Source organism: Netta rufina (genome assembly GCF_964035555.1).
Source record: "Netta rufina genome assembly, chromosome: 21".
NCBI lineage: Eukaryota > Metazoa > Chordata > Aves > Anseriformes > Anatidae > Netta > Netta rufina.
In genome coordinates, this window is record NC_140145.1 from 4875818 (window position 1) to 4889467 (window position 13650).

A 13650-nucleotide genomic window follows, 5' to 3' on the forward strand; every position below is an offset into this window, starting at 1 on the left:
ACTGAATCACCTTCCATAAATAACTTGAGTCTAATAGGTCTAATGTCAGGATGGGTGGATTTGTGGGAAATAACTCTGTTGGCGAAATAATGTATTGTTTAGCTGGAATGTTTTGAAACCCAAGCCTTTATCCCCAGTTTACCTCCAGAAGTGATTAAATCCTGTTTGTAGCCCATCTTCTCTCCCCCTCAGCGGACACATGTTTGGTTTTGTTGACCACTTGTTCTCTTAAAAACAAAAGACTCTGCAATTGCTGTTCAGTGCTCATTTCCCAATTTCATCTCGCTCCAAAGCTGTGATGGATTTTGACATGGTCAAATAAAACTCAAATTAATTGGATTACACACTTCACTTGGGTACCTTCCCTTCTGAACATGAAAACAGTCTCAGTTGTTTTTTTACAGGGCTGTAAAGAAGGGAAGATGGATGGGTCTGGAAACAATAGTCAAAGAAATACCTGTTTGCATTCAGGCTTTAGGTTTGAAATTTGGTTCTCAGAGGGATCTGGGTTAGATCTCGTGCTGTTCTGCTGCCAGGAAGACGTTGCAGAGATGTTCTGTCATTCCTGGCAGGTAAAGAGATTTCACAGTTTTCCCTAGGAGCTGCTTCAAACACCGAGCTTGAAAGTCTTCTCTATCATTGCCAGCACTCCAGAAATTGAAAAGGCTTCACGATGTGTCTGCTAACATTTCTGGAGGTTTCACCTTCTGTTGTTGGGGCTGGACTCTGCAGAGTAAGCAAACATCACTCTGATCCTGCTGGTGTTAGCTGGTACTCACACCAGTGCAGCAGCGAGCCATTTGCAGTCTTTTACACCTGCAAAGAGTTCCCCTGAATTTAAGCATTATGAGCTGAAGGGATGGGTGAAAGGGAACACCAGTATGTTTGAGGTCATGGGCAGGAGGAGATGGGCATTATTGTGGTATGTCGGCCTCCCGCTGTGGAAAATGGGGACTTTCAGAGGGTTCACCATTCCAGTGACCGGGAGTCAACATCTTCATCCAGGTTAAATGCACCAGGAAACCTGCTGTGGGTCCGATAGCCCCAACAGGATGATGGATGTGAATCTCTGTAGCATCAGGACGCGGGGGTTCCCTTCCTTGCTTTGTGTTACTAGTATCTTGGCCAGTTGTGGAATTTTTGCACCTTGGTTTCCACACCTGTTAAATCGTGTTGTGGGATGCTGAGATGAAAGATGCTGCCACACGGTACCCCCACAGACTGCCAGCATGCTGCAGAGCACATCCACAGGGAACAGGGTTGTTGATTGTGGGTTTGGTGTTGCAGTAAGTGATAAGGGTTGTTTTTATTTTATATAGTTCTGTTTGTTTCTATTCAGTTACCAACTGAAGTGGTAAGCCCATTGGCTCAAAGATGAGGGAAGACGTGGGCAGCTACAGGCTGATTTTTATTCCTACCAGGGTATGACTGAGAAAGATGTGGAAAAGCACAAAGTTCCTCCAGTTCCTGCTAATGGCTTTCCTCTCCCTGCTCTGCTCCCATCTCCACCTGTTCCCCAGAGCTCAGGAGACCTACACAGGCTGGCCAGAGAGTTTTCTGCTTATGTGCAAGGGGCAGAGCACAGCCTCTCCTTGAGCTTTCCTTCATCCTTAGACCTCGGGGTGTCTCCCAGCAGCTGTGTGGCAGGGTGAGCTCGCTGGGTTGGTGGGCACGCTGCCGACTGCCAGCTTTTCTCAGCGGTTCACTGATGCCAGGCGTGAGGGAGCTCCAAATCCATGTGTGATTTCTCAGGTAGCCAGAAACCAGATGCATTTTGGAGATGGCAAATCTGGGGTGAGTTATTGCTGTACAGTGCAGAGCTACTCTTAAACTGCTTCGGCATTCAAAAGTAGGGTTGCATGGGTGTGAACACCAATTTTGGGACAGAAAGGATGAATTTTTCCAGGGGCTAGCAGAGGTGAGATGAGGAGGTCTGAGGGATACAGCCTGTGCCCTCAGAGAGCAAAAGGACAATTGTGCAAAAAGCCCAGATTTTGCATCCAGAAGCACTGCCTGCCCTTTACCAGCAACAGGCGCCAGAGGATTTAGGAGAGGAGTCCTGCCTGCTGGGACGGGGCAGCTCCTGCTGCAGGGCCGCTAACTGTTCTGCTCTTTAACACAGACGGAGAACCCCAGCTGGCCTCCACCGTCATAGACACCATCATGGCTGGCCTGCCAGGACCACGGGGAGCCCCAGGGCCCATAGGGCCACCAGGTAAAACACTCTGCTGAGCCACAAAGCTGTACTGATGGGGAAGATGAGCAAAAGAGTTTTCTGCTGGAGAGTGAAGTGGTCTGTGGGATGCCTGTAGGGAAAGCAAGTGGTCCGCACTGGAAGGGCTGTGGAGCCACGGGTCCAGGAGTGGAAAAGTGGCAAGAAGTAACCGGTTCTTATCTGTGGTTAGCAGCAGATTTTTTATTTTTTTTTAACCTTATAACGATTCCTTACTGCTTTGGCAGGGCACATCCTGAGAAGGGAATCGTTGGAGTGTCCCTAAGAATGGGCTGTCCAGTGAATTCCTCTGTGAGAGCAGAGCTGTTCTCACTGCTGGTGCAATCCTGCCCTGTTGCTGTGGAGCTCTGTTGAGCAGGATCTGGGCAGCTGTCTTCAGTGATATCTATGCAAACTTTGGATCTGTTTTGAGCCATTCCAGATTTGCACCAGCGTAACTGAGATCAGAAGCTGGGATGAAAATTTAGCAGCAGGTCTTCTGTTTCTCAGTGCTGATGGGTGGCTTAAATGATAATGTTCCTGCAAACATCAGCACTTCCCTGTATGATGCATATTTAGGAGTGAACTCCCATCGGTTGCAGAAAAGGCTTTTCCCTTCATTATGAGGGCCTTTCATTTATCCTTCAGATCCTTTATTCTCTGACTTAAGCGTTTGTATGGGGCATTAATGATTGAGGCTGATTCAGCTGTACTTTGTGTGCAATGTCCACATTGTTTCATCTCAAGGGTTGTGACAGCTAAAGCAGAGAGGAGTATTGCTAAGTTCAGACTAAGCAAATATCCTGTCTCCCATTTGCAGGTACAATTTAACAGCTACTGTTGGGATATAATAATTTTTCCGAAAGGAATGAATCTGTTTCATGACTGTATAAAACAATTTGACCTGTTTAGGCAGTGTTTGACACGGCCTGGAAGCAACCACTTCTGTGGAACAGATTTAAAATTAATTTCTTGCCACTGGAGTGAGCATGCAAAGACCAAAAGAGCACTTTGCTTTGCCACAGTTGGCCTCCTGTTCAGGCTGTGTCCAAACCCTGGCTCCTTCATGTTCATCATCAACGTTCTGACAAAACCAGGGAGCCAGACTGCAGCAGCTTGCAGACTTTCCACCTACAGGACCCCCTCCATTTCAGAAACAGCAGATAGAGTAGTTTGCTCTGATGGAGCTGTTTCATGAGTCTAGTTTAAGATTTCCAAAGAGTTATTATTTTAAGCAATGGAAATGCAACACGTTGCTGACATCCTTCCTGCCCTATTTTCACCTTTTCTTCCCAGAGCTCTAAGGTCTTCCCTAGGGCATAGGGATGTATTATATCAGGATGGGGGTGTCCAGGAACCCAGTGTATGATGAAGTGCTTATGCTGTAGTCCTGTGACTGATGAATGGCTCTCACCCACTAAGAGATGAAGAACAATGAAAGGCAGTGCATGTGTTTGGAATTCAGGGTCCTTCCAAGTCTCCTTAAACTTGTCTCAAATGCTGATTCCCACCAGGGCCGCCAGGCGCATCAGGACCCAAAGGGCCCCCAGGACCCATCGGAGTCCCTGGATCACAAGTAAGAGTTTCAGTGCTTTGGGGCTGTGGGGGAGAGGTGGGGTTTAGGTGTGAAAAATCCTCTCATTGCTGAAAGAGAGCAAGTACTTTATAAATCTTGGACCTGATGTCTTGGTCGCAGTGAAATTCTGTGATTTTAATACCTGTTTTTCATCCTGAAGTAGGATAAGAAGTTGAAATGGTTGCACTTCCCAGGCTTTCCCTTAATCATAACAACACATCTTGCTGTTACTCTGTCAAAATGTTTTACTGTAGCCTGAGTTGATGCAAAGGATTTGACATAGGCTTTACTAAAACAGTGATAGAAAAATACTGTGTTTCCTGTGGAACACATAAAAAGGATAAAAATGTATCAATGAGAATTCGCCATTTCACCAAAGTGAATTTCTTAAGCCTAATTTTTTGGAAATAGCACTTTCCATTCAATAAAAAACATCACAAATTACGATCAGTTTGATTGATTAGATATTGATAAAAATTTGTGGCGGGGAAGATAAACATGGAGTGTGATAACCTCACTAAAAAGAATTTATGATAGAAGGGCAAAGTATTCATATGGATGAAAAAAAGGTTAAAAGAAAAGAAATTATGATGAATAATGAACTGCCAAGCTGCTCCAAATGGTGGCTGGCTGATACAAGGGGACTCCAGTTTGGGGAAGGATGTTTCTTACTGTGGAGGTAAACCAGTGACATCAAATATTTCAAAGGTATCTGACCTGACTAAGGAGATGAAGTGACTGAAGAGAACAGAAGAGAGGGAAAGGTTAAGTAATTTAGACGATGGATGTAACTCAGATCCTGATATGACAGGTTTGGGATTGCTAGAAATTAGAGAAAGGAGACTTTTACTATGTATTTATTAATCACTTTGAAGAAGCAACGGAGAGCAGGTTAGTGAAATTTTGCCAGTGTAGCAGAATCATTTCAATTAGTGAATGCTCTGGAGAACGGTGAGAAACTCCAGATAGATATGAACACAGTGGGAAAATTGGCAGCAAAATGACGGTTGCAGTTTAACGTGATTAAATATAAGGTAATTCGCAATTCATAAATAGGTTCTGTAATAGAGTCTGGCTTTTCCACATGCAGCATGCTTTATAATTTTTTTATTTTTTACAACAGATTTGTTTAATTCAGTGTTCTTAAGCTTTCCTCTGTAAACGTACACTAAAATTCAGTGTTGAGAGCTGTCAAGTGCAAAGGTTACTTATGGGCTCTTGAGCTCTGTTCATGCTCTGTGTTTGACATGGGGCTAAGTCTGGTTTGTGCCCTATCTCATTTGCCAGCTCTAGTTAACCTCCTAAATCAAGGCTTGAATTTTTGGGGAGGATTGACTGCAGGTGAGGAGCAACGTGTTAATGGGGAGCACTGCTACCTCCCAGCTGAAGCTGCATGCTTTGGGGACCCAGCATCTAAACTTGATGATCTTTGTGGGTCTGTTCTAACCTGGATATTCTATGAATCTATGATTCTAAGCTGGGAGAATGCTCCTCCTTTAGTCCCTGATCTTGTTGAGCTGCATAACCAGATGATGAGGCTCCTTGCAGCTGTGCCTAGACAGCCCATTTCTCTGGCTGCTGGTGCTTTCTGGGGGCTGTTGTTAAGCAGGTTGGCTTAAATCGCCAGCTGTCTGGTGTGGAGCAGGGGGCTCTTTTGCTGCAGTCTCCAAGGAGATGTGCAAGTCACTTGAGGTGGAAAAAAGCATCTTGCATATGGTCATGCGGAACTGACATGCAGAATATAAACAAACAATATTGTGCTCTTCCTGCCTGGTTTATACCCGTGGCTTCACTGGGTGTGTAATTTAAGAATTTTGATAGATTTTTGCCAAGCAGTTCAATTAGCGGAAGTCTGGAGACAATGCCCTTCTTATCCATTGGTGACTTGCTTTATAGATTTATTCAACCCAGGGAGCAAAATTATTAGTAGAGATTGGGCTTAATTTGAAAATTGTTTATTAGGGTGAGTGAATCGCTTCAAAATAATTTCCACTGCACAATCCAATTAATTTTCAGGTATGTATGCTTACTCATGCCACCCACTGAGGCAATTATGAAGAGGAGGAAAGTAGTGGGGATTTTTAGGCCAACCATACCATCTGTTTATTAATTTCTTCTCAGTCACTGAGAACGAGAACTATCCTGTCACACTGACCCCTTAAAAAATGCTACATCAGTAGCATGCAGTTCATTAAAAGTCCCAAAGAGAGGGGATATGCAGAAAATATGGTGCTCGGGATATCTGCAAAATGAGCTTCCATTGTTGCTGCTTGAGGGCAAAAGAGAATCCAGCCCAATCATTTAATGGGTATATGAGGTTTTCAGGAGCTGAGGATCACCGGGAAATGTTTTCACTACATCTTCATAAAGAATTCATGATAGAAGTTAATTTCTCCTTGTTCTGCCTCTCTTCTAGGGCTTACCAGGCTCTCCAGGACAACCCGGGCCAAAAGGCTCCAAAGGAGACCGAGGAGAGAGAGTAAGGTTTTACATAGTGGATTGATTCCCAGCAGGATCTGGGTTAATGCCTTAGAAATTACATACAACAGGTCTTTCAGTTTCCATGGGACTGCAGCCATGGCCAAATTTAAATGCAGAGTTTCTAGGTCTTCTGCAAAAAAAAACAAGATGAGGGGTTACTGAACAGATAAAAGGTTGAATTGCTTGCACAGTCTGGTGTTCCTTAAAGAGATGCAGGTAGTAAATCCAAGGAATATTCAGCCTGGCAGAAGCCAGCTTTCTTCTGCCAACCAAAGCTCTTTAGTCTGGAGTATGTTAGATGGTCTGACTTCTTCCATCTGTGACAGTAACACGGTAAAAGCTCATCAGACTTTTCCTGAACCAAAGCCATTCCCCAGGTTAAATGATGCTCTTAATATGTTTAGAAAATGTGCTATACCTCAGTCCTTGATGGGCCTTGAAGTGCTAATGACTGTAGCAAGAAGGGCTGTTTGAATTTATTTCCAAACAGGTGAAGCTTAGGGAATACTGGAGAAAAACCTAAGCAGGATATATCTATGCCAGATTCCCAGTCCAGCATTAGGCACCAGGAAGGGTTTCAGATGGCACTTAGGCCTACAGCTGTTTCTTTTAAGCTTACTCTCCAAAAGGCCATGGTCTTTGAAATTGCCTCATAGAACACTAGGCACACAAAATCATCTGAGAACTTAGTACATGGTGGAGAATCATTCAGCAATTAGATCTGCCAAATGTAGCAGTGGGCACAGATGGACTGTGGAACATTGCTAAGACCCTAGTGTGGAACAAAGTCAAAGCATTAAAGAAAAATGGAGAATAAAAATGTTGGCTGGTACCTGTAAAATGATGTGTCTGGAGCGGTGGCTACACAGGCACAGCCTTGTGCTGTAGGAAACAAATTCCCCGTTCTTCCAAGTGCCACTTTCACTGCCACGTCAATAGATGGAGGTGAGTGTGGGGGTCACTGTCTGCAGTGGGTGGCTGTGGGTGATGGGCTTCCCCCATCTGACAGCGTCTCCTTTTCTCCTTCATTTCTGCTCTTCCAATTCAAAAGGCAGAGGGAAGTCTGAAAGAGCTAAGAAAGGCAAATACAAACAGGTTAACTCCAATGTGATGACTTCCCAAATTCATGAGAATACCTAGTGACAGACTTAGGTTACATTCCTCCATCCAGGCTGTGTGCAAGGCGAGCAGGGCCCAGGTGGCTTGTTTCTCCTGCAGCACTTCATGTCGAAGAGAAGTGGATATCTGAGGGTGGAGTGCACAGGCTTTCAAAAAGCTCAGTTTTATTTGAGTATCTTCGCACATTTTTGTGGGGTGCTTTGTTCCTGCTCTTGCGTAAAAAAATCACCTGCAGCCACCTGAAAGATAGAGACCATTTGAAAAGACAGTATTATTTTAATAACAATTTCCTTGTGCAGATCATCCACTTCAGGCATTTATTTGCTTCACTAATAGATCAGTCTCTGATGCATTTCTGGAACAAGAATTTAAGGTTCTATCAGAGACTAAAACCTTAACTGAGGAGATTTCATAATGGCTAGCTACTACAGCTCATTACCATTAGATGCTAATTTTCAATTTAAAAAGAAAAAAAAGGAAAGAAATGAAAAGAAAAAAAAAATAGAAGAAAAAGAAAAAAGCATGGTATATGACAAAGCATCAAGTTTCCATCCAGGAAACTGATAAGAGCTCTTCCTCAGTGATTCATTTAACATTGTGCTTTAGTTTGTGCTCAGCCATATTGCTAAGACTATCACTATACTTCCTTTGAGCCAAAAGCTGTGTTGCAATGTTTCCGTTCAGTACAGGTGCATACTTTAGACTTTGATTTCATTCTCTCCTTGTAGATATTCAGAATTGTAACTCTCCTTCTAGGTTTGGGACAAATGAGATTTTCAAATATCACAATGCCTTGCTAAATAGAAAAAGTGAATTCTATTTCCTGTCCTTTCTTTGTTAGCATGCAAAGCAAAGCTGATAGCTTTTTCTGGCAGAATTTCTGTAGGATGTTCTGTATGCTTTTTGTCTTTTGTGAGTGTGGATTTGAATGCTGGTTTTGACAACTACATGCTGCAATTTGGGTTTGGTGGATACAAATTAGGGCTAGCTTTACACTGAGCGGAGGAGCTGTGCAGCTGCAAAGAAAAGCAGAGGAGGGTTGACAATATCTATTGAGGTATGAGAAAATGTTATTATACATTCTTCCTGCTTAATCTCAGAGAGAACAGATGTAGAAGAGACCTGAAGCAGTCTGAGCACATCCCTGGGATGGCACATCTATGTGCATGCTGCTCGCGATCAGCCTCTGTTCATCGTATTCTTAAACAGTGCCAGTGAGGGATGCACCACATCATCTCCAGGCAGTCTTCAGAGGTACAGGTCTTGAGGGCCTGGGATGAAAGATATTTCTAACGTTCAGCCTAAATATCCTTTGATCCACTTTAAGCTGATAACATCCTTCTCTGTTCCTCCTGGACACAGAGCACAGCCTGTTTATGTATTTTCAGCGTGTTGTTATGTCTCCGCTCTGTGCTTTGCTGCCTGCCTGTGCTTTTTTGCAGCCCTTACTCCCTCCAGTGCAGAATCTGAGCATTTCCCTTTGAAGGCACTCAGAGCACCTGAGGAACTGAGCCTTCCTCCTGGTGCTCCTGGTGTGGATGTGGGCCTTCGTGTAGCGCTGGTAGCTGTGTGCTGCGCAGGGCTCCCCGGTAATGGTTCTGAGATGCCCGAGGCCCATTTGTGTTACACAAAACAGCGGTTGGATGGACAGAGGAACAAAAGCAGCTCTCCCTTTTTTGGCAAATGCTACAAAAAGCTGCCGCCAGCTAGATAGTTTTTTAGGAACAAAAGGATGGGTTTGTTTCTGTGTGTGTTTAGGGGAGAAGAGCCAGGTTAAATACGTGGTTGTTTCATCAATAGATTTCTAAAGATGCTTTTAAATTTTGCCTCCTCTTCTCCTGCTCCTGCTTTCTCACAAAATAATCTATAACTCTTCTCCTGGTCAGTGATTCTGCCCTGCCCCAGGGTGGGAAACTAAAGCTATGGAGGAAAACAGGGAGAAAAAAGCTGCTCGGTTTGATGGCATTTCATCCCACCCCACACCAACACCTACCATTCCTAAGTGCTTCAGTTTTACAAAAAGAAAAAAGAAAAAGAAGATGAAGCACTGAGAACAATGTGAAATTAGCACAACAGAAAAAAGAAACACATCAACCAAAATACCTTACGTGTGTTTTGATCGGTAGCGGCTGGGGTTAACAGGGGGATGTGTGTGAGCAGGAGGCAGATTAAATCAGCGCTCGGTGGGAGTCCCGGGCTCTGTTTGCTGTCTGGGCAGCATCAGCCTGTCCGTTTTACTAGAGAGAAGAATGCTGTAGCATTGTAAGAAACAAATCTCCAGCCAAATTTCTTCCTGCTATAATGTAACTGACTGCTGTAAAGTTCAAAAAAATTGCTAATCATCTTACTGAGAGGGTATTGAGTGGAGTAGCTCTGTATTGAGTCAAACTTCTCCAAAGTGTGATAGGATTTGGAGCTGATGCTTGACAGAAAACCATGACCCTCTTTTGCTGTCTTTAAGTGATAATGTCAAGGGAAAGGATATTTTTTTTTCATATTATCCCAAGTGTAAGGTTTTTCATTAAGCCATCTTAATTCCACTAGTAGAAATGACACTATGTTCTTGTCAAATGGAAAAATATCTCCTAATGACACTTACTTTATTTCCAACAGGGGCAAGCAGGTCTGACTGGAGAGAGGGGCATTAAGGGATTTCCTGTAAGTGATGCACTTGCGGGTGTGTGCAAGACTCAGATGGTTTTGGTGCCTGCCTGGCACACCTGGCACCATAAACACCACCTAGCTGGACTGCAGCTGGTTCAGCCAGCTCTCTCAGACACAACAACCAGGTCAGCTGTCTCCAGCTCAGAGATTTGCTCAATAGGAAGCCTTACCTTAGTGTTGCTCTGCAAATGAAACGTACTCTTCCTGCGTGTTAGGCATAGCACTGAAATGCAGAGTGCATCAGACCGATCTGATGGGCTTTCTTCACCTTGGGTGCTTCAAGGGATGGAGCTGGTGCCCTGCCAGCTGGGGGGCTTGGTCCCAGAGCCAGAAGTCAGTCGTAAAAAGTCATCACAGAGGACAGAGCAGACAGATTCCCATTGATTTAGTTAGGTGGGGAGAATGCTGGCTCTAGGCTCTCTTAGAGAGAGACTGCACAGCGCACAGCAAGCTAGCAGCTCTGCTCCGCAGACTTACCTGGCTGGCTTCTGCTAGTGGTATGTTGTCGACAGGGCAGTCAGTGGCATAAAGGGGAGGAAAGGACTGGTGACTTGAGTCCTGCTCTCCAGAGCTGGAAAGCAGTGGTCATGAAGGCATCACACCAACAGAGACGTGCTTGCAGATCCCCCTTCAGCCAAAGCTTGGCAGACAGAAGCCTGCTCCCTGCCCTGTGAGGGTCCTGGCAGTAGCAGAGCCCAAAGGTGGGCACTGTTAGCCCAAAGTGCATCAGCTGCTCTCAACGCCCTCTTGCACCTTGATCTGCCAAGCTGAGCTGGAAATCCTTTAATGAGATTAAGAGACTTGGCCAAATGATTCCTTGGCGATAGCTGAAGAGACACACACAGGAGAGGTCTGCACAGGCACCTGTGGCTAGCGTGCAAACACGCCAGTGGAGTTGAAGGTTGGCTGAAAGTGAGCAAGTGGAGCAAGTTGGTTGTTTTGACTGGCAGCATCCAGAGAGCTGCTCGTTTCGCTGTGAGGTTTCTCTTCACCCTTCCTTAATTCCAGCTCATCGTTTTGTGCAACTCCCACAGCCTTTTCTTCAGTTCTGCCTCCCATCCCCACTCCCTGCTTTGCAAATATCTCAAGGATGTCAAACAAGTCTGAGGAACCCAGGCATTTCCACTCTGTTTTATTCAGCAATTTGTTAGGCTTTTCCTCTATGTTTAGCTTGTGGTTTAATCTCTTCGTGTCTTTTGTTCTTTGGGAAATGCACAAACTTCCTGGTTAGGGGGAACATCAGCCCGATGTTCACAGCATGTAGGGATCTTTGTTCAAGAAAAGCTTAATGAGCATCTTCAGAGGCAGAAAGTGATATGACTAATTAATGAAAGCAGAATGGAGGATTTTTATGGTCTAAATCAAAGATGTGCCTATGCATGTTTGGGGGAGGGGAACAGTGTTTTTATCTCAGTGTTGTGGCCTAAGATGTTGCTTGCTGAGATTTGTGGCAGGGCCAGGCCATGGCAGCGAGCCCCTCCTGCAGCCTGGCCACTCCCAGCCAAGTTCATCGATGTCAGAAATAGGGGGGGACCTGCTGGGACACTGGTGGGAGCCATGACAGAGCTCATGAAGGCAGTCAGTTGGTTTGCTGCTGCTTCAACTCTTCTGCCTTTAATTTGGTCCTTTGGAGGGAAGGGATACAAGTAATCCTGGACAGCATCCTCAGTCATATGGAGACAAATTTCTCTTTCTTGTTTCTTTTAGGGTGAACCAGGCAAGAAGGGTGAGGAAGGGGATAAAGGTGCTGATGTAAGCATGTATTTCTACTGTTTTGTTTTGCTTTTTTTTTTTTTTTTTTAACTTTACTTTTTTATCTCTTTACTGTCTTTTAACCACATTCCCTCTGTCAGGCTGGTTTGAGAGGGGCAAGGGTCCTGTCACAAAAGTGCAGCAGAAATAATGTGACCCTTGGCTTTCACTTTACTGCGTGCTAGAAAGCCAGGTCTTTGTGGTTTGCTTGGCCATATTGTCAGCTGCTCTCCTCACCATGCACGCTGAACACCTCCTCAATCCCTAGTGCTTGTTATCCCACACAGAGCTGCTACAAGGTAGGGAAAGGCTGCCCTGTTTCACTGCACAGCAACAGCCTCCCAGAAGAGATGAAATTGGATGTGCAGAGAGTTGGAGTTCTCACATTGCTGCTCTCCCACCCTAAAATACTCCCCAGCATCCATCTGTCCCTTCAAGCCCGTATCTAAGACAACATGGGCAATGAACTACAGCCTGAGCATATGTAAAAGTAAGTGACCAGGCTCAGACAGCACGTGGCAAACCTAGGAACATGAAGAGGAGCAGCATGAAGCCCGTCAGGATGGGCATACACGCCACTGTTCCAGTTTATAAGGCAACAACAGGATGGTGCTTGCCAAACAGTTTCCTGGTGTCCCAATGAAGGGAAAGCCCAAGTAACTCCCTGATGTTCAGAGTAAATGTCAGAGGAGAGCAAAACCTGTTTTCCAGGTAGTGCAGTTGGTCGGCCAGGTTGTTATTAACATAAACTGCCTGGTGTAATGGTTTGACACAGATATACACCCTGCGTTTGGCCCACTGCAAGAACACGAACCAAAGTGAAAAGTTTGGCTTTGAGCCAGAGACTCTGCAAGTGTGGGGTATAACTGAGGAGATTTTCTGTAAATATGAATGTATCCTGCATTCCAACTTAATCCTTGCAGATTATCTCACTTTTTACTACTTCTCTTTTTTTTAAAGCATTCACAGTGCAGAGTTTGGTGTTACTCAGCCAACATCATGAACAAGAAGCCTATTCTGCACACACGTACTGATGTTAGTTTTCTTTTCCTTCTTGCAGGGGGAAGGTGTTCAACAACTTCGAGAAGCTCTGAAGATTTTAGCTGAGAGGGTATTGATTCTTGAGCACATGATAGGAATTCATGGTAAGCATTGCTAAAATTTTCTTTTCGAGACAGGTGGGACTCTATTCAGGCAGCTGCTTGATGATGAAATATCCTCCCAGTCTCCTAAGCTCTCTGTCAATGTCAAAAGCTGTCTGGTATCTATTTAGGCATCCTTCTCAAAACTAGGTACCCAGCATGACTTAAAGGATGTTTGCAACTGTTGAGGACCTACAGCCTCCACCACCTGCCTGAGTTACTCTGGTTTTACCCCAGCAGATGAAATGACCCCCCATGATAATTTTTATTTACAGTTTAGAGTGAACAGTGTCTTAATCCATGCTGCACCCATGATCATCTACCAGCATCTCAGGGAGGTGCTTGTTCAGGTTGTTAGTCAAGATCTTTTAATGCTGTTAATAGTGTCGTCTAAGTCACCTTAATACCACTGAGGCTCTTGCCTGGTATAGCTCTGTAGTTTACAGAGAAAGCCCTAACAGTGCTGCAGGTTACCCAGAGAACAAATGATCCGTGAAGGTCTTGCCATTACAACTTACATAAAACCTATTTTCTCAATCACAATTAAAGAAAGTCTCACACGTTCCTCGTTCAAATAGAATGTAAGTTTTCTGTTGAGGCTATTTGCTCTCCCATCACTGCTGCAGGACGTGGCATCACCCCGTAAGTGTTTTCTGCCCTTAACCAGAGTGTGGGGTCATGCAGTCATCACAGGTCAGACTTCT

General features: G+C 44.7%; 1 protein-coding gene across 4 annotated transcripts in view; it reads left to right on the forward strand.

The window, feature by feature from the left end:
* COL26A1 (collagen type XXVI alpha 1 chain) overlaps positions 1–13650 on the forward strand; it is a 173370-nt gene that overhangs the window by 151863 nt on the left and 7857 nt on the right. For 3 of the 4 annotated variants that reach the window (XM_084299437.1, XM_084299439.1, XM_084299438.1), the window contains exons 9-14: positions 2123–2215; positions 3727–3788; positions 6205–6267; positions 10002–10046; positions 11760–11804; positions 12865–12949. In XM_084299437.1, coding sequence (XP_084155563.1) covers positions 2123–2215; positions 3727–3788; positions 6205–6267; positions 10002–10046; positions 11760–11804; positions 12865–12949 — 393 coding nt within the window. The remainder of the gene's footprint in view (positions 1–2122; positions 2216–3726; positions 3789–6204; positions 6268–10001; positions 10047–11759; positions 11805–12864; positions 12950–13650) is intronic. The other variant, XM_084299440.1, reaches the window with a different exon arrangement.